We start from the raw sequence: 19,285 nt of genomic DNA, 5'->3' as shown, positions 1-19,285 counted from the left end.
GCAAAGACAATGTTATGACACATATAAAAAAGGTTTAATTTCTGGTACCAATATCTCTTTTAAAGCAATATCCTTTTTTTCTGTAATATTAAAACAGGACCTTGTACTTGATGGTAGCTGGTAACTATAATTTCATGTTTAAATTATTTTTTGGAAAATTATGGTATGGTGATCCAAATGATGGAAAAATTCCTTATCCAGAAAACCCTGGGTCCCAAGCATTCCATGATCTTATACTTGTATATGTATGTTTTTCAATAAATGTATGACTGCAATGGTAACAACAGAATGCTTTTAATTCAACATCCAGTGTGTTTCTAATTACTGAATTGAGCAGCAGAATGCAAAACAAACAGAACTCTTACAAATAAAACTAGTAAGCAGAAAAAGGAAGTGATTTGTATCCATAACCTATGTAACATTGTCTGGCAGCTATACCACCTGCCAAGGATGAAACAGATTTGTATCCAAGGTAAAAACAATTGATACACAGTCAGTTGCAAAACATGTGATAGATTCCACTTTTATAAAAAGATCTTTTCTATCTTTAAAATGTGTGGGAATTTTACCTACAGAATTTAATTTATCTGAAAAATGGGAAGGATTCACATAATGTTGGTTTATTGCTTAGTTTTGAAATGATAGTGGGTTATTTATGCAACTAATGGGTTAATTATGCAAGTAGAATTCCCATCAATTAAACTGTACTGAGAGGCCACATACCTATAAAAAATGATTCAAACTAGAATACACTTCATATAAATTATTTGGCATTGCATTCAATAGAAAATGCTTCTGTCCTTTGCAACTTGATATGTATTGCTTATAGCAGGGGTCCCCAACCTTTCTTACTCATGAGCAACAGTCAAATGTAAAAAGACTTGGAGAGCAACACAAGCATCATAAAAGTTCAAGGAGGTGCTAAATAAGGGCTAAGATTGGCTATTAGGTGGCCTCTATGCACACTATCAGGTTACAGGGGGCTTTATTTGGTAGTAAATCTTGTTTTTGTTCAACCAAAACTTGCCACCAAGTCAGGAATTCAAAATAACTACCTGGTTTGGGGGCACTGAGAGCAAGATCCAAGGGGTTGGTGAGCAACATGTTGCTTGCGAGTCACTTGTTGGCAGGGCCGGAACTAGGGGTAGGCAGAAGAGGCAGCTGCCTAGGGCACAAGGATTGGGGATCACTGGCTTATAGGATCAGCTGTCTTGGCAACCAGAATGTGGGTTTAATGCCAGTTTATTTTTTATGCATTTAGCCCTACTGATTTCCATTCTAGTATCCATACTATTAATCACTTACAATTAGGCACAGCATAATTCAAAAGAAATACAAATAAAATTATTATTTAATATTGAAAAGTCAAAAACTATCTATGACAAAGTTTATTGTTTGCTGAACTTAAGAAAGGCAAAAGAGTAAAAACTGAGCCACTAATATTTGGAAATTAGAAAATGTGTTTTTAAGGCTCCAAGCCCTTTGGATAAAGTGATACAAGGGGCGGGTATCAACTTGGTAGGTACAAAATAGCTGGAACCAGAAAAAGTTCCCTTTGCCCAGTTAGTTAACTTTTGCAGTATGATTTATGAGAGTAACAAAGCCATCACTACCAAGTGAATAAATCAGTAAAAAGCAGTAAAAAGGCAAAACCAGGATGGAAGCCAAACTCTGCTTGGGCATGTGTATGGGATGGGATCACTGGATAAGCAAGAATTGCTTGGGCCTTGAAATCTATGCAGTTATTTCTAAATGCTGATAAGTAAGCCCATAAGTAGTGCCTTGCTTACTTCTCCCCATTTCTATAGACATTCCTGACATGGAGAGTTTACTGAAAGGATAACATGTTATACTGAAGGCCCCTCAGGTAGAGTCTGACTGAAATTACAGGGATCCCTATGTGGAGAGCAGGCTGCACATATCTGGCCTTGTGTATTATGCTATTTGCTGATGTGTACAGGTATGAGATCTTTTTGAATATTCTTTATTTTCCATTTTTTAACAAGGGATAGGTGGGGGTACAGAAAGAAAAGAGGGGGGGGGGAAGGGAGTATGCATACATGTTTTACAGTCATAGTCATAGTTCTAAGCTCACAACAAGTTCTTGATAAATTATTTAATAACACATTTTGGTATGAGATCTTTTATCTGGAAATCTATTATCTAGATAGCTCCAATTATGGGAAGGTCATCTCCCACATTTTAATTAAATTAATTAATATTTTAAAACATATTTTCTTTTTCTTTGTAAAATAGTACCTTGTACCTGATCCCAGCTATGATATAATTATCCCTTACTTGAAGCAAAATTAAATGTTTAAATGTTTTTTACTAGACAAAGTGTCTCTACAGTCCTGTAGTTGGACCTAGCTTTCAGTGTTTTTCTTTTGAAGCGCGGATTTTTTTTACTTAATATACTAGACAAAGTATGGCAATCGAAATTAAAGAAAGTCCCCATATTTAGAAAATTCCAGGTTCCAAGCATTCTGGATGATAGATCCTATCATCCTATACACAACTCTCAATGGCACTATGCAGAACAACTGTCACATAGAAATAGGTTTGGCCTATTTAATTTAAACGCCCTCTAACTTGTTTATAACCCCACCTTAGATCCCCCTGGGTGGAGCCACATGAGAGCAAGTCCTTACAATTCCCCAATTAAAGACAATGGTTTGGGACCATCTTCCTTCTCGGTTCTTGTTTCCCCCTCTCAGACCCAGTGAAGTCCCTAATGCTTCTGGAGCTCCTAGAACTTAATAAACTAACCCCTGTGTCCTGCAGCAATCTAGGGCATGTATTTGCTGTGATATTCAGCACATTACTACTATGATACATAAATTAATCTTATGCAAAAAATCAATATTAGGTTATGGATGCTACACAACTATCGCACTATGTTTTCCGATACAGAAGGAATCTCTGCCTTAATTAAACCAAATCAAAGTTTTCAAGCTTCTGGAAAATATCTGATCTAAATCTTTAACCTATTCCTTAACATGTAGTAGGATACGTCAGCGATCTCTAACTGTATATGAAGCAGGTAGGGTGAGTCCCTCAATGACATCACTTAGGAGTTTAGGATGATGTCATTTCCATATCTCAGGGTGGGTGGTGGTTAGCCGGTTGGGTTATGGGCAAACTAGAGTCATGAAGCATGTCCCAATGGATAAAAATGATAGTTGTGGGTCTAGGTGCATGTCCACTCAATTAGACTTGAGCAGCTGTGTGGCCAGCATACGGCTACAAGTGGTAGGAGTAATGTAATGAAACAGATAAAACTATACTTTAGGAAGCAACACTATCTTTTTCTCTTTTTCTACTGCGTAATTGTGTCATCCTTCACTAATTGTGTCACTTCACAATTAATGTCCTATTTAAAAAATGTTTGCCCTACAACTGACTGGAGTGTCTCTCTGTATCACATACAATAGAATAACTGCACATCATTTGATGTAACGAGCGCGGGATCCTGACCTGCCAACATAGCTAGCTATTCTTTCCTGCTGGGGAACGCTAGTTCCCACCTTTTAAACACCAGCATCTCTTTAGCATGTTAGAACTACTCCAGACTGCGTTCCTGTGGAATTTAGAGGCCTAACCTGCCACAGGCTTCTCATAGAGACTATAGTGAAAGTCAATTTTTCCTGCAACTTACACATTACTGTTACAAACCCATAAAAAATTAACAAGGCATGGGGCAGGCTAGAGGCCACAAATAATTATGTATAGATTTTAAAGTGTACATGTGTCTTTTGATCCTTTATTAGAATGCATTAGACTGTCTGTACTATATTGTTAGTCCATCCTTCAAATAAGTATTTAAAATATATACAATATGCATAAATATATATAGAAAATAAATTATAACAGTTTGGCACCTGGAATATGTATAACTATTTACAATAACCTGGCTTCATTTATTATTTCCTTTGACATATGCAGTGTTATAGCAGAAACTGGCTTCTTTTACACTTTGGTACAACACACTCTCTTGTCTCTGATTTAAACCCCAAAGTAGCTTTATCTGCTTTTGTATAGAGGATGTGTAAGTGTTTCCCTCATCTCCCCCACTAACCTCACAAATTATTCTCCTTTGTCCTGGGGATGAGAGCCCAAGATAAAGCAGGGAAGGAAGCAGAGAAAGCCAAGGGACAAGCTTGATCTCCATGGCCTGGGGGCAGTGTGAAGCTACAAGCTGTGATTTATTCTTTATCATGCCCCAGAGACACTCATTTCTTACACAAAGTCCTGGGCAGGGCTACTATAAAAAGTGCAAGTAAAAACCAATCAGTCATATTGTAATTAAGGCATATGTAGACCAGGGAGTTGATCCCCTTTTTCATTGCCAAGGTAGGATACCAACACATAGCCAGTAGCTGCTCCCAAAGCCAATGGAAGAGTGCAGGGAATTTCTGTGAATGGACAGTGTGCTGAGAAACGTGAACATGTGGTGCTAGTGGACAAATATAGCATGATCTATGCAAACATCGCAAGGACCTGTAGCGCTCCGGCTCCAACTAAAAAGAACCCGCCGGCTCGGCTGTCGGGGGATGCTGGGAATTGTAGTTAAAGACAGATAAGCAAATGATTTTTTTAAAAAAAAAAACAGTATCCTATCAAGTGTCAAATATGATATGGCCACTTCCATTAAATCTGCAAATAGCTTCCCCCATTCTGCCAGTGGAATGTAATAAAATGAAGATGGGAGAGTATTACTGCTGGATCGCACAGGGTTAGGATTTTAGCTTACTTATTTATAGGTTAAAAAGATTTATCTATAATAAGATGAGGGGGTTTAACCCCAGTGTACTCACCGCAGACTCTGCATTCTGTGCCCAGTGCCCCAGCACCAACACCAGTACAGCCAGGCAGGGCATCCGCTGCCAACTTCCCAGTCTCATTCTTCCAGTCCCTGTGCAGTGAGAATATGCTCCGGCTACAAGGCACAGTTTAGGGGGGCTGACATATTATGAGGAGCACAGATAAGGGGGAAGGGAGATCCCGTTTGCACAAGTACAATAAGGCCACCCCAGAGCCAAGCACCAACTTTAGCCTTCTGCACAGACCTGCTCACTTTTCCGCACTCAACTTAGCTAGGCGGGACTATTTCTTCCCAAAAAAGGCATGAGGGATCCTTCCGCACCAAGTGATTTCTCTCTCTTGCCTAAAGACAATCTGTATAGAGAACGTAGAGGGGAGTTGTGTGAGGGGTGTGTGTGTTTGCAAAATGAATAACTATATCCCCCACCCCCCGATTAGGAATTCTTGGGTGCCCTTCCAGTTCCACCAATCCTAAAATGTTCTACTCCAACATGTACTCCCTTTCTAAATACACTGCATTCCAGGGACTATTTGCTGTGGAAGGATTAGTTAGAGAGTGACAGCCAAGCACAGTAATTGAAAACTAATATTGTCATCCTAAAGGAGACAATTAGAACCTTTTCGCTAAACAAACGCTTTTGCAGTGAAAGTGTGATGTGATAGAATAGCCTTGGACTGAGCCAGATGTCTGTGGTGAGCGCAGTGTGTACAGATGCTCCGTTTGCTGCACTTTAGGAGTAATGCCCAGAGTATATGTATCGGGGAAAATGGATTTTACATTTTAGTACGACAGTGACGCTGTCCAAATGCTGATGTACAAGTCTCTGTAGCTCAGGCTGAAGTAATATATCGCCTTTAAGAGTCCTTCTATTAAATATAGCGGTTAGGGTCTGTATGTAGGGCAGTATCTCGGGCTCTGTGAGTCCTAGGTGTAGCTCCTTTATAGGTGACTGCTCCCTGTGCCTCAGGATCCCAGTATAAACTGTAAACTCTGTCAGGGATATATTACTATGAGTCTGAAGCATATATTTAATTAAATCCTTATTCAGTTTTAGGGAAACATCCAAGCGAATTGCTTATTGGACCTGCAGAAAACACATCATTGCTATGAAATATTTTGTCACATATTATAAGGCTCGCGTTTGGGAAATATTATGAGCCCTGTGAGAGGTTTCCCTCATCCCTAATTGTAGGCGCTTCATTTGCCTAACTGTATGTGAGGCACAGAAACTATGTGAAAGACCTGCTTGTGATTGACAGCCTTAGGCCCCGCCCCGTCCCCTCCATGCCTCCTTTCAGCTGCTAGTTCTCTACATGGAGTCGTGCTGATCACCCAGCGGAGGCGAAGAGAGTTTATAGGCAGGTAGTCCCGCAGCTCTCGGTCTCACCCCTCAGCCTTCAAGCTCCCTCGGACGAATTTTGTTTGCGCCAAACCTCTAAACTCTTCGCTTCTGTCTTTGTTGTAGGTTCCCCAGGGACACCCCCGCTAGACTTTCATTGCGAAGTTCCGAGAAGAAGATTTCAATGAGCCCCCTGCGCGGAACACTCTAAAGGGAGAACGACAAAGGGGTGTCTTCATCGCCCTACGAGTCTCCTGTGATTAGAAAGATGGTGACACGGTACGTGTGCCTTTTGGGGAGTGCTTGGCTGCTAAGAGTATCTGTGGGGGCAATGTTGTTATACTGTTTGTGTCTCCCCGATCTGAAAGAGTTCTCTCTGCTTTGCTTGCAGACTTTGCCTTCTGGTCGCTGCCGCCTGCTTAGCTGCAGAACTGGTGCTGGTGCAAGGGGTGAGTTTGTTATCACTTTACCTTTTGATTTCTCCATCCAACGGAATGGGAACATTCTTCCTTGCTAGCGGAAGGTCCCTCTTGCCAGAGGGACCGAAGTGTGCCTTTGGCCGAGATGTGACTAATTGCCTTGATAGATTTACCTCCACTTTAAAATAAAGCAGTTACTTTATATGATCCACAAATTCTCAGTTTAATCCCAGTGGGACTATAACTCCCAAATCTCACATTAGGTGAAAGTTATAGTATTTGCTGGAAGGTGTAGCCCAACAGCAGATGTAATACTGCAGGTTGGACATATCATCTATGCTGCAGTGATGTGTAAGAGTACCCAGTCTTACAGAAGACATGGAATCTTGTATTATTTTACACCTTGGTAGTTAACTGAGCCCAGCAATGGTCACAATTAACCCATTGACCTTAAGTTCTTACCCTGATTATGAGGTTCTGTTAAATATTTTTCCTAGCAAATGCTTTAGCAGTGTTATTGGGTGAGCAGACTTTTCAGTAAATTATAACAGCCACAGTTACGTACTGATTAGCACATTACACCATATTTATGTATTTATGAGGTTGTAAGAAGTGCCTCTAGTCATTTATATTTTTTAAAAACTGAAAACATTGGTATTTGCAACCTTTGACTTCTTGATTTACAGCTCCCAGCATCCCCTTAAAGCCATGTAGTTCAGGAACAGCAGGAGATACAGTGACTTCTCTGCTTTAGTTGCTATTGGGAAAGATACTGGTGCAGTAGTTTATTTTATTGGATTATTATTAGATACCATGCAATCTTCTATATAACATATTCATTTTATTATAAAATATTCACAGTCATGTGTAGAATATTTACCATCTTACCCACAAAGTATTTGTGTGTCATTTTTCAACTTCATTTATTATGCAATTGGGGGAGATATTATGGGCGGGAATTGTGCTGAGAGGGAGGGATCTGGGGCACGATTTACTTAGTCTAATCATTATTTAATTTTTGCAATAACTAAATACAACCTAATGTAGTTGCTGTTCACAAGTGCAATATTACAATTTTTACAGAAAAATGTATTCTATATATGCTATATAAAAAAGCCACTTGAATCATTCTTGAAAAATCAGCCCAGTAGGGCAGCTGCTTATTTGCTTGCCCCAGTTTCCTGTCAAAGAACGGAATACATTAAAACACCACTCAGTTTGGTGAATGGGGGAAAAAACCTTACTGGCAGCATACAAATAGTAACAAGAAGTAAAAGCTAAGATGATACACACATTGGTTAATCCGATAAGGGATCTTTCTGTAATTTGGATCTCCACCCCTTAAGTCTACTAAACAATCATTTAAATATTAATTTAACCATATAGAATTGGGTTAATTATATCAAATATAAGCTATAATTTTATTATAACAGAAAAAATAAATCATTTTTAAAAACCGTGAATTATTTGCTTATAATGGAGTCTATGGAAGATGGCCTTTCCGTAATTCGGAAATTTCTGGATAACTGGATAATGGATCCCATACCTGTATCAGCCAGCAGGCACATCGGTTGGATATACAGAATATTGGGTAGGGAGTTAGTATTATAGGGTTTTTTCCACAGTGATTTATGGCCTGAAAATTCTCCTTGTGGGGTATTTTTTTAAAGATGACCATGGATTAATTTGATTATTCATTGTACTCACAAAGTAACTGTATTATTCATATTACTAATACTAGATATATTTGAATCAATATTTGCAAAACAAAGTGGACCAAGTTGCTACAAATTTGTACAGATTACATGTGTGATTAACATCTGATATGATTTTCACATTTCAATCATTTAAGTTTTCAATGTTTATCACTTAATCCTTTTTTTGGCAAACAAAGAACTAGCTTTTATATGATGAAACTGTGTAAAAACCTCTTTGTATGTTCTTACAAACTTTTTACAACAAAAGAGTTATTTGTGTATATAAAAGCTCCACTCTCATACACATCAAGAGGAGGTGATAATAGACAAGAGACTAACAGATAGATTAAAAAAAAGATAGATGATAGATAGATAGATAGATAGATAGATAGATAGATAGATAGATAGATAGATTAAACCTCTTTCCACCATTAAATAATAGTTTTTAAATAATAGTTTGAATTGCAAAATATGTTAGTGGCACCATTGAGCACATTGAAGGCCACTCATTGATATTACCATAGCATATTATGAACTCATCATGTCATTGGCTGCAACTGCAAGTGCGTTTAATCTAGTCAAATATGAATTGAATGTCAGATCATGCTAATACTCTGGCTGCAAATTGGTTTGGTTTATGTCAGCTTCTAATCCTGTGATTTTCCAGTGGATTTTCTTATTTGGTCAGGTGCTACTTTATTTTAGCAAGCAGGAGGCCTTTCTTTTCATTTAGAGTTTTTGTGCCTGTTGATAACATGGGAGCCTTTTTTCTTTAAGCTACTTAACCTACAATAGGGCAAGGGGATAGCTCCAATATAAATGCCATAGGACATATAATCCAGGTTTTTATATTTGGTATGTAAATTCAAGACGACTTTTACTATGGCTATAGAGTTGACAAGCGTTGACTTTGCTAATTCACAACATTTATGAAATGTTATACCAACACAGCTTTGGTTCTGGGACTGTACTTTAACTATTTACCAGAAATGTATAAATCATCTTGCTTCAAATTTCTTTATGAAACCAAGGCCAGGAAGTATTTAAAAATGTTTTTCTAATAATAGCTGTGAGCCCTGGCAGTTACGTATGCCGCTCCTAATTATTTCATACTTAATTGTTAATACAAAAATCAAATTTAAACTGTTATTATGTCTTGTTAGGCTTAAGGGCTCTTACACATAGGTGTTTGCTCATGCTTCCCCTGTGGTGGCATTTTTATTATCCATTCCTCCACAATGAAACTCATGATTTAATGGAGTCTATTTATTTTGGTAAAGGCTTTACTGGTGGGGCAGTGCTAAACATCCAGACGGAGATGAGATGCTGTATGTTGGCTCAGCGTGCCCTGTCATTACAGCCTTTATTGAAATGAATGGGCTCTGTTAACTCATGCGTTTGGTTGCAGTGGGATGCCTAAAAGGGCCCCCAAAAGGGAACACATGAGCAAATTCGCATGAGTAAGAGCCCTTAATCTGCTTTCTAAATCTCCCATGTATAATTAAAGGGGAAGTTAACTTTTAGTGTGATGTAGCCTAAGACAATTTTGCAATTTCATTTTTTGAGGTTTTTGAATTATTTACCCTTTTCTGCTTTTCCCCAGTATAGCATTTTAGCAGAAACATGGTTGCTAGTTTTCCTTATCTTTCTATTTAGGACCTTTTCTATTCATTTTTCAGTCTGTCATTTAATCCACTGTCTGGTTGCTAGGGTAAGTCTAGCAACATCATACCAAGGGCCGTGGTAGATAGGGAGATTAGTCGCCCGCAACAAATCCCCCTTGTTGCGGGTGACTAATCTCCCCGATATGCCATCCCACTGGCTTGAATGTAAATCGCCGGTGGCCTTGCCTTGAGAGGCAACTTTGCTGATCGCGGCGCCGCGTATGCCATCCCACCGGCGATTTACATTCTCACTGGTGGGATGTAATTTCGGGGAGATTAGTCGCCCGCAATAAGGGAGATTTGTCGTGGGCGACTAATCTCCTCGTCAACCACGGCCCTAAAAGTTAACTCTAAAGTGACTTTTCCCTTTAACTCTGACAGGGGAGTAATGTGGGCAAGGAAGGTAAGTAAAGTAGGACAGAATTCAGTAAGTGCTTATAAGTATGAAGTGTGGGTGTGAATTCTCACTTGATTGGCATCTTCTTATCCAGCATGTTATGAACTAATTATATAAAGCACCCCTTCTTTGCACAGAGTTTCTGTCACATTAGATATGGATATGCCTGAAATCAATTTTAAAGGGATTAGCTATTTCAGCTGTAAAAATTGTTTTATTATTAGGTCATTGTACTTACTGGACATGACCAATTGGTGTTATTAACAAGACTGTTACTAAGTTGAAGATAAAGAAAATTAGTACAGAAAAAATTGTGTAGCAGCAGCAGAGCAGTCAGGCATTGGTTATCCAAGTAAACAGCTCTGGAGCTTTGCATTTCAGAGCTGTCTAATACCTGTATATTTTACAACAGAGGGTACATTAATTTTATAATTCACAGGTTTTAATGAGTCGTGTGACATCACAAAGCACTAATTATTATTAAACACTATTTATTTTCTGGGCAGATTTTAAAGGGCATGTCAACTCCAAAAATAATATTTTGCATAATAAAAGAAAACATAATTCTAAGCAATTTTCCAATATGAGATAATTAAAAATTTGTAGCGCTTTAAAGGTTTTTTGTAAATGTAAATGCTATTGAAAGCAGCATTTGCTCCTGGTTGTTACTTTTTAAACAATGTTGCAACTGTCAGGCTCCTCCGGCAAGTCAAGTCTGTCAATCTGCTGCCTTGTGTTACATTGTTTCAACAGTCAGAGCCACCAGGGCAGAGAATAGAATAGAAAAGTGCCTTGTCCTTTAATGGCACTTTACAGAGATTATACCTCATACAGTCTAAGGTCCCTATTGTATTAACACACTATGGGTAATTTTATCTGGAAACAATTAACCTGCCTGTATGTGTTTTTGAAGAAACCCTATACATACAAACATCTTGTCCAAGATGGAATTGAGCTCAGGACCCAAAAGCTGCAAGACAGAATTACTACGCACTGAGCCACCATGCTCAGTGAATAGCACTCTTTATAATAAACAGACCCATAAATATGTTGTAAATTATATCTTTATAATACACAAGAGCCATGAATATATTGTAAATTATATCCCTATAAACTATACTTGGTGATGTCGTCACTTCTAATCGGTGCTCAGTGATATTATTTCTGTCACATGACTTACTGAAACTTGTGTACCTTAATAATGCACCCTCTGTTGTATCTTAGAGTTCTATGACCTGTTTAAAGGCCTTTGACCTTGTGTCTTTATGTGGTCATGGAACTCCTCAATAAATCCTTATATTTTTAATAGGGACTACATTATTTACTATATAATCAGTGTATACTGATACCATCAGTTATGCTTGGTGCTCAGTGATGTAATTTGTATCACATGACCCTGAATGAATGCTGTGTATTATAAAAATAATGTAGCCTTGTTGTTAAATATGAGGATATTATAAGTCACCTTGGAGTTTCCTGACCTAAATGAAAGCAATTAAACTCCACTGTGACTTCTAATATCCTTATATTTAAAAATAGGGGACACATAAGTCATATATATTTTTATAACACAAAAACCTATGTATCTATATAGACAGACAATGAGACTGGCAGCTAGTCAGTCACTCCAATGGAAAACCCAAATAGAATGTTATTTTGAAAAAATGACAAACTGGCCCCAAAATCATACTTCACTAGAAGCTGCAAACAGAAAGCAGAGATAGGCAGAAAAGTAAGGAAAATAAAATAAATGCCACTTGCTTTCCTCTTCAAGATGGTAATGTTATGTTTAGGTAAACTTCCCCTTTAAACCTTTAAAAGGCTTTATTTTAAAGGAAGCATGTATCCGCCAGTGTAAGTAGGAAAACAGGATAAAGGCTCCACAAGCAGTTGGTATCATATGCTGTTTTACTGATTTAGTGGATTATTGGTTTGTTCTGTGGTTACTCTGGACCACAGGATACAAATGATAATGAATAAGCAGTGACACAACCTTCCCAACTTTCTCAGATTCTGACTTGGATTTAACCACACACTCCGTATGCTGTTCAGTAAGTCTGGTTAGCAGCTTTCATGCATGACTTTTTCTCTAAAAGAGTTGAGACAAGAGATTTCTCAGCATTTAGCAACTGAAATGTACCCAATAAAAATCAGTCATACAACAGTTCTATTTTGGATAAATATTTGTCAATTAGCTTTCCCAGTTTGAATGGCAAATATGTCCAAAGCATAGAATCATTTACGTTAGTTTCATGTATAAATCATGATGGACTTTATTTAATTTTAAGTTACAACCACATAAAGGACATGTCAACCCAAAAAATATGTTGCCTAATAAAAGAAAACATAATTCTAGTTCCAATAGGAATTTATTACATTTTTTAGTGCTTTAAAAGCTATTTATAAATGTAATTGCTATTGAAAAAAGCATTTTTCTGAACTCCTGCTTATGACTTTTTAAATAATGTTGCAAAGGTCAGTCTCTTCTCAAGACAGGTCTGTCATTCTGCTGCCTTGTGCTAAATTGTTTCAAAAGCCAGAGCCGAGAATAGAAAAGGACATTGCTTTTAATAGCAATCATATATACAAATAACTTAAAAACCATTGCTAATTTGTAATGAATGTATATTGCAAAGTTGCTTAGAATTATGTTGCATATTGGTGTGTCATGTGCAAGATGCAGCATGCTTGGGAGACCGGTGCTTAACTCCTGCCTGAGGTTGATGTAAAATGAAGCCATTGCCATTGCACAATAGGCACTTACTTTTTGTACACAGTGAAGAGTGTACAAGTAAGGGGCATACAGGTGAATGCACATGTGTGTCCATATACACATAATACCCAGTGCACTGGAATTGAGTGCAAAGTTTTGCACTGGATTGTGAAAGATCTGTATTTGCAGGGTGTGACACAACAGGGGGACAGTTAATGAATGACTACAAAGGCTAAATGGGATAAGAAGATGAATAACATTACTCTTGCACCCTAATGGTTCAAGTAGACCCTGATATTAGCATTTAACTATGTAGGATTATTAACTTTTGTCAATAGCTAACATCTCTTAGGATAAACAAGATTTTTTTAAAATATCAAGCATGATGCACTTGCTACACTATACTAATGCAGTGTGCAGATTTACCGGTTGCCTATTTTGGTGCAAGAGACACTAGGCATGGCGCAGTCTAATGCAAAAGAGCCCTGTACCTAACACCTGAGTTGACCAAGTGGTAAGTTCTTGGCTCTCTTTATTTGTTGTTCAGTACTTGTTGCAATATTTTGGGCTTGATTGCAACATTCTTAATTATGCTGGAATTCTAGCTGAAATGTTGCATTGTGGGGAAAAATATGAAGACTTCTTTAGTAAATGAGCCCTTTGGTTGTTTATTATTATTATTCAAGTTAAAAGTGCTCATTGATAGTGATTGAGGTTTTTTTTGGACAGAATCCTTGTGGGAAAAATGGGCCCCAGATTTCATCTCCTGTTTTGATTATCCTTCTTTCAAGAACTCTCAGTGGAGAATACAGATAAAATTTGGCTTCATTTTCTCATTTATTTTCCATGCTGTGCTCAGACTTGTCCCGATCTTGTACTGATAATATAAGCTTGCCTCTAGCCATGACTTCAGCTGCCTCTTTATTTGCATTGAAAGAAGAGTTCTCTAATATAGATTTCCGGCAGATTTTTTCCACTTTTTTTGATCTTACAAAAAGATCTGTTTCAAAAAATATTATTAATAAATCTTTCAGTAAGCTTGAAGCAGGACAGGCTAAGGCAGTGTTAAAATAGTGTTATCATAAAAAAATTTTTAAATCTTCAAATTTGCCATAATTAATGTTAAAAAGCCAGTAAAACTAAAAACTGAAAATAGTTTTTTATACAAAATATAATTGTATTAAATATCCAGCTGTTGAACACCATTTTGCCTTTGTAGCGTTAGCTCTCAGGAGCACAATGGAGCACTCTCACACAACTAAATCCTTACTGCTTAATGTAAATTGCACATAGCAAGAAATTAATCAGACAATTATTTTCTGCCCTATAATGATTTAATCCAGTGCTGAAAAGAAGTAGTTAGATCCTAAAACCACGCTGGGGCGTTGCTATGAAAATCATAGGTATTACTAGCTAAGCAAAGGCACCAACATCTTTCTAGCCAAAACTCTAAGCAACACTAGCCCAGCCACTCTGTTTTCTTCTGTCACACTGGGCAGGGGGCAGCACAATCTTTCCATGGGCTAATTACAGATGAAAACAGTAGTCTATCCTATGGAAGGATCATGCCGTCTCCAGCCGAGCATGACTGACACCACTGCATAGGACCCTTAAGCCATGTCTGACTTAGGTAAGTATCTCTGGACTTGGGGCTGATTGGAAAGACTTTTGCCCAGAAAGATATTTTTTTATTAAATTCTGCATTTGGTTCAAAAATAGTTCTTGGCAACAAAACTTTTCCTAAATGTGGAAAGAGCAGTGGGTAAGACTGTGTGAATTTGGTGGGCGTTAAATAGAATGCATTGAACATCTATCTATAGTTCCTTGCCCTGTCCCTTCATGATCAGACCCCCTGCCTTAGTCATCCCAGATCTTTAGAACACGTAAGGCTGATATTTGGGAGCTTAGGCTGAAAATCAAATACTTTCTCTGTCTCATCTTCTTCTAAATGTGGAGATATTATATTAATTTCAGGGAAATAGCCCCAAATTTCTTCCACATGTGTTGATATTAGATGAGTCTGGTGAGTGCAACATATGTTTTATACATATGGTCCACTACTTAGCAGTTGTAGGCATGTAACAGCAGCTGGCAGGCTGCAAGTTTGACATCCCTGGTCTAAGTCAACGATTGCAGTGTGACTCCAAACAGTGAAATCTGTCTGTAGGTAAAGCTGTGGAGTTGAATCTGTTTAGATTTTTCCTTCTTTGCTTTATAAATTTATAGGACGTCAATCTATATTTGGAATATTCTGCATCACTGAAGTTTAAATACATAAAATCTAGTTGTCTGCAGTGACCTATGAGTTGTTTTCTTTCTGTTTTTTTAACACGGTATCGGCGGTCTGCAAATGTTACTGAGGGTGGGTGTCTGGCTTTCAACTTCTAACTTCACACTCTCCAGTAAGGTTCTACACTTGTTTGGCAGAGGTTTGTGGAGGGGTAGAAAGGAGTTTTCGCAGAATTTTAAATGCTACACCCACAGACGACAGGAAATATATTTACAATGGTTTTTCACAGGACAGAGGTGTTACAGATTTTTCCCAGTGCCCATTTAAAAGATTGCCAATGCAAATACATAATCGACTTTATTCGAAATTGGATTTTCTTATTAAAATATGCTCTTAGTAAAATATGTTCTTAGTTATAAGTAACATTGCTTGTAGTTGTGAGATTAACAACAAATTAATGTATTAAAAGAAAATTATACCCCCAAACAAAGTAGGTCTCTGTAAAAATATATTGCATAAAGAAGCTCATATGTAAAACTCTGCTTCATCTAAATAAACCATTTTCATAAATATATACTTTTTAGTAGTATGTGCTATTGGGTAATCCTAAATAGAAAATTGTCATTTTAAGAATTAAGGGCCGCCCCCTGGGATCATAGGATTCACAGTGCCCTCTGTATCTCCTAAATCAGCTCTAGATTTCCCATAGACTTCAGTGGAGATTTCATGTGATAAACTGAACGTTTGAAATAAATCATCCCAATATTAGAAAGCGTGACTGTACTGAAGGAGTAGCAGATGCATCTATCAGACTTCCAGCTGACATGGTATAAACAGCTACAGTAAAGAAATTTTGGGGTAAAAAGAAAAATAAAAGCTTGGGATAAACTCAGATCTTTTTATAGCATAAACTGAGGGACGAATATAAACAAAAGTGGCAGGCAGGATGGGCTGATTTGAGCTTTACCTGCTGTTAGCGACTATGGGGGAGATGTACAAATGAAAGCTGACCCTTTCTCTGCCTAGCAGTGCTTAGCAGCATGTACATCCACTCAGTGCAACCCCTTCTTATAGTACATTATGCATTGCAATTGTATATGCTGGTGCACTAGGAGGTCTCTCTGCTTCAGAAATGACAAATTCCGATTGATTCACAGTAAAGAGCATAGCAGTTTCCTACAAATATGTATAAGATTTTAAAGAGTTTTCCTCACAGTGGGAGAATATGCAGGTGTCTAGTTAGATTAGCAAAACATGGCTTCTATTACTACATAGATATGCATATATTCACCCCTATGCATTTCACTGCATGTGTTCCTCTCAAGGCAACTTCCGCGATTTTAGGGAAATTGCAGCGGCGCGTATGCCATCCCACCGGCGATTTAAAATTTTCGCCAGTGGGATGGAATTTCGGGGAGATTAGTCGCCCGCAACAAGGGAGATTTGTCGTGGGCGACTAATCTCCCCGTGTACCAGAGCTCTTACAGGCCTAATGGGTAGTCCTTACTAATGCATGTGCAGTTCACCTTTGATTTTATGGTGTGACTGCATTTTACAATTACTTCAGCAAATATCTGTTTTCTGTTAAGTTTATTGTATTGTACCAATTGTGCAGATTCAGTCTTTATAGCCGTTATCAAGGAATTACAATACAAATAGATGACAGACCTTCATTTTGAAAACCCTATGAGACCTTACTTCTTTTCCATCTACTCTAATTTTGGGTTCTATAGCCCCTGTAATGTGGCCCTGTAACTTGGTTTTAATGGCATACTATTATGGTTTTAATGGCATACTATTATAAAATTAGTGAAGGTCCCAAACATAATTCATACTATAAATGTAGCCTTGTTTTAAATTCTGGGATAGGTTAAGGCAGAAAATAAATCAAATGATTAAACTTGTATGAGTAAACATGCTTCCCCTTTTATACATATGATTTTATCAGTTAATATAGAGAGAGCTTATTTCCTTTTGTGATGCAGGATACATCTGCAGATTAGTCTAATAGCTTCTGGCTTTTCGGCCTGCTTTCTTGCCTATTCTGAAAGAAACCAGATATAAAATAACTTACAGCAATGATATCATCCCAGCCTAAAATCCATCTACAGATAGAGTGGATGAAGGGGGAGTGGGGGAATTCCTGGCTGGAATTCCAGGACTGAGAATGTAAATGGACACACAGGTACAAGCCGGCTTCTTGACATATTTGAACACGAGGATACTTGACACCAGTCTCTCCTGAACAGGTTATGAAGAGCTAAAAAGATTCAATGGGAACATTCCTTGTAATCCTGCCCAGTAACACACAGACCAGTTTCTTTAGTGTGCTGGTTAATAAGTTAATAAGTTAAAAAACTAATTTAGGTGTATATACAGGTATAAGACCTGGTTTCCAGAATGCTCGGGACCAAGGGTATTCCTGATAAGGGGTTTTTCTGTATTTTGGATCTCCATACCTTAAAGGAACAGTAACACCAAAAAATGAAAGTGTATAAAACTAACTAAAATATAATGTGCTGCTGCCCTGCACTGGTAAAAGTTGTGTGTTTACTTCAGAAAGTCTACTATAATTTATATAAGTAAGCTGCTGTGTAGCCATGGAGGCAGCCATTCAAAGGAGAAAAGGCACAGGCACATAGCAGATAACAGATAAAACACTATTGTATTCTACAGAACTTTTCTGTTATCTGCTATGTAACCTGTGCCTTTTTTCCAGCTTGAATGGCTGCCCCCGTGACTACACAGCAGCTTATTATATAAATTATAGTAGGGTTACTTTAGCAAACACACCAATTTTACCAGTGCAGGGCAACAGAGCATTATATTTTTATTACTTTAAAGCTCTTTTATTTTTTGGTGTTACTGTTCCTTTAAGTCTACTATAAAATCAATAAAACATTAATTAAACCCAGTAGGATTGTTTTGAATCCAACAAGGATTAATTATATTTTAGATGGGATCAAATACAAGGTACTGTTTATTATTACAGATAAAAAAGGAAATCAATTTTAAAAATCTGAATTATTCAATTAAAATTGAATCTATGGGAGACAGGCTTTCCGTTATTCTGAGCTTTCTGGATAATGGGTTTCTGGATAATGGATCCCATACCTGTATATATATATGGAAATTTACAGAACATAACCAAATCACTTGAATCCTTTTTAGGTGCCCTTACTCAAAGGCAGAAGGCCAAAGTCCAAGGCATTAAACATAAATGGCACAAATGTGTAGTACTATAAAGAAAGCATGTGACATATACATGTAAAATTCACAAAAATATACTGCATCTAAAAGGAGCCCATACAAGCTGCTTTGTTTATTTTACTACTGGGGAAAATGAGTTGGTCTCTGACTCAGCAGAAAAAAAAATCTTAACTGTGCCTACTGTACATGGCAAGGCATACAGCAGCCCTGTGAACTACTAGTTCACACATTACTGGAGCTTTTTCTGGAAAACCGTCACACCAAAGGGTGAATGGCAGAGGTTGTTTAAAAGGAGCTCATTATCTTTTGTTATACTAATTCAGCTTGCTAATGTTAGGTTAAGTAAGTGCAAAATCAAAATTATTTACAGTTACTGGTTTATAATAAAAATAACTAGGACACATGCACATAAGGAAAGCTAGACTTTAAAACAGGGTCTACTGGGTATACCAATACATTAGTACATTATTGACCATCATAAAATTAGATAGCATATCATTTAACTTTAAGACCCTGTTAGTAGAAAAACAGTAAGACACAGTAAGGCTGATGGTTTTCATTTTTCCAGTTTCCCCCCTCTCATTGATGATTTTCTTGCCCAGTAATTATTATTAAATTTGTTGCTGGATTGAGATACATGCAGTGCATGCCATTATTGTTCTGCAAGTGGGATTAGTTGCCTGTATGTGTGGTATGCTTTACATCATATTTAATACACTAACTCAGGAATCCTCAAACTGTGGCTTTCCAGCTGTTGCTGTATTACAGTTCATTAATACCTGGATCCTATC

At 37.6% G+C, this 19,285-nt stretch overlaps 2 protein-coding genes across 8 annotated transcripts in view; one reads left to right on the top strand and one right to left on the bottom strand.

Annotated features, from left to right (window-relative positions):
- Positions 1-5,184, bottom strand: part of col4a5 (collagen, type IV, alpha 5) — a 94,371-nt gene extending 89,187 nt beyond the window's left edge. For 3 of the 5 annotated variants that reach the window (XM_004916865.4, XM_004916867.4, XM_002931817.5), the window contains exon 1: positions 4,818-5,184. In XM_004916865.4, the coding sequence (XP_004916922.2) occupies positions 4,818-4,904 (87 nt within the window). In that variant the 5' untranslated portion in view covers positions 4,905-5,184. The remainder of the gene's footprint in view (positions 1-4,817) is intronic. The other 2 variants (XM_004916868.4, XM_004916869.4) reach the window with 1 other exon arrangement.
- An 899-nt stretch (positions 5,185-6,083) lies between these two features.
- col4a6 (collagen, type IV, alpha 6) overlaps positions 6,084-19,285 on the top strand; it is a 141,572-nt gene continuing 128,370 nt past the window's right edge. For all 3 annotated transcript variants that reach the window (XM_031892001.1, XM_031892000.1, XM_012968993.3), the window contains exons 1-3: positions 6,084-6,187; positions 6,291-6,443; positions 6,556-6,613. In XM_031892001.1, the coding sequence (XP_031747861.1) occupies positions 6,433-6,443; positions 6,556-6,613 (69 nt within the window). In that variant the 5' untranslated portion in view covers positions 6,084-6,187; positions 6,291-6,432. The remainder of the gene's footprint in view (positions 6,188-6,290; positions 6,444-6,555; positions 6,614-19,285) is intronic.

Source organism: Xenopus tropicalis, chromosome 8, assembly GCF_000004195.4.
Source record: "Xenopus tropicalis strain Nigerian chromosome 8, UCB_Xtro_10.0, whole genome shotgun sequence".
In the NCBI taxonomy this organism is placed as follows: Eukaryota; Metazoa; Chordata; class Amphibia; order Anura; family Pipidae; genus Xenopus; species Xenopus tropicalis.
Note: the sequence above shows the minus strand (reverse complement) of the source record. Positions and strands in the feature narration are given on the sequence as shown.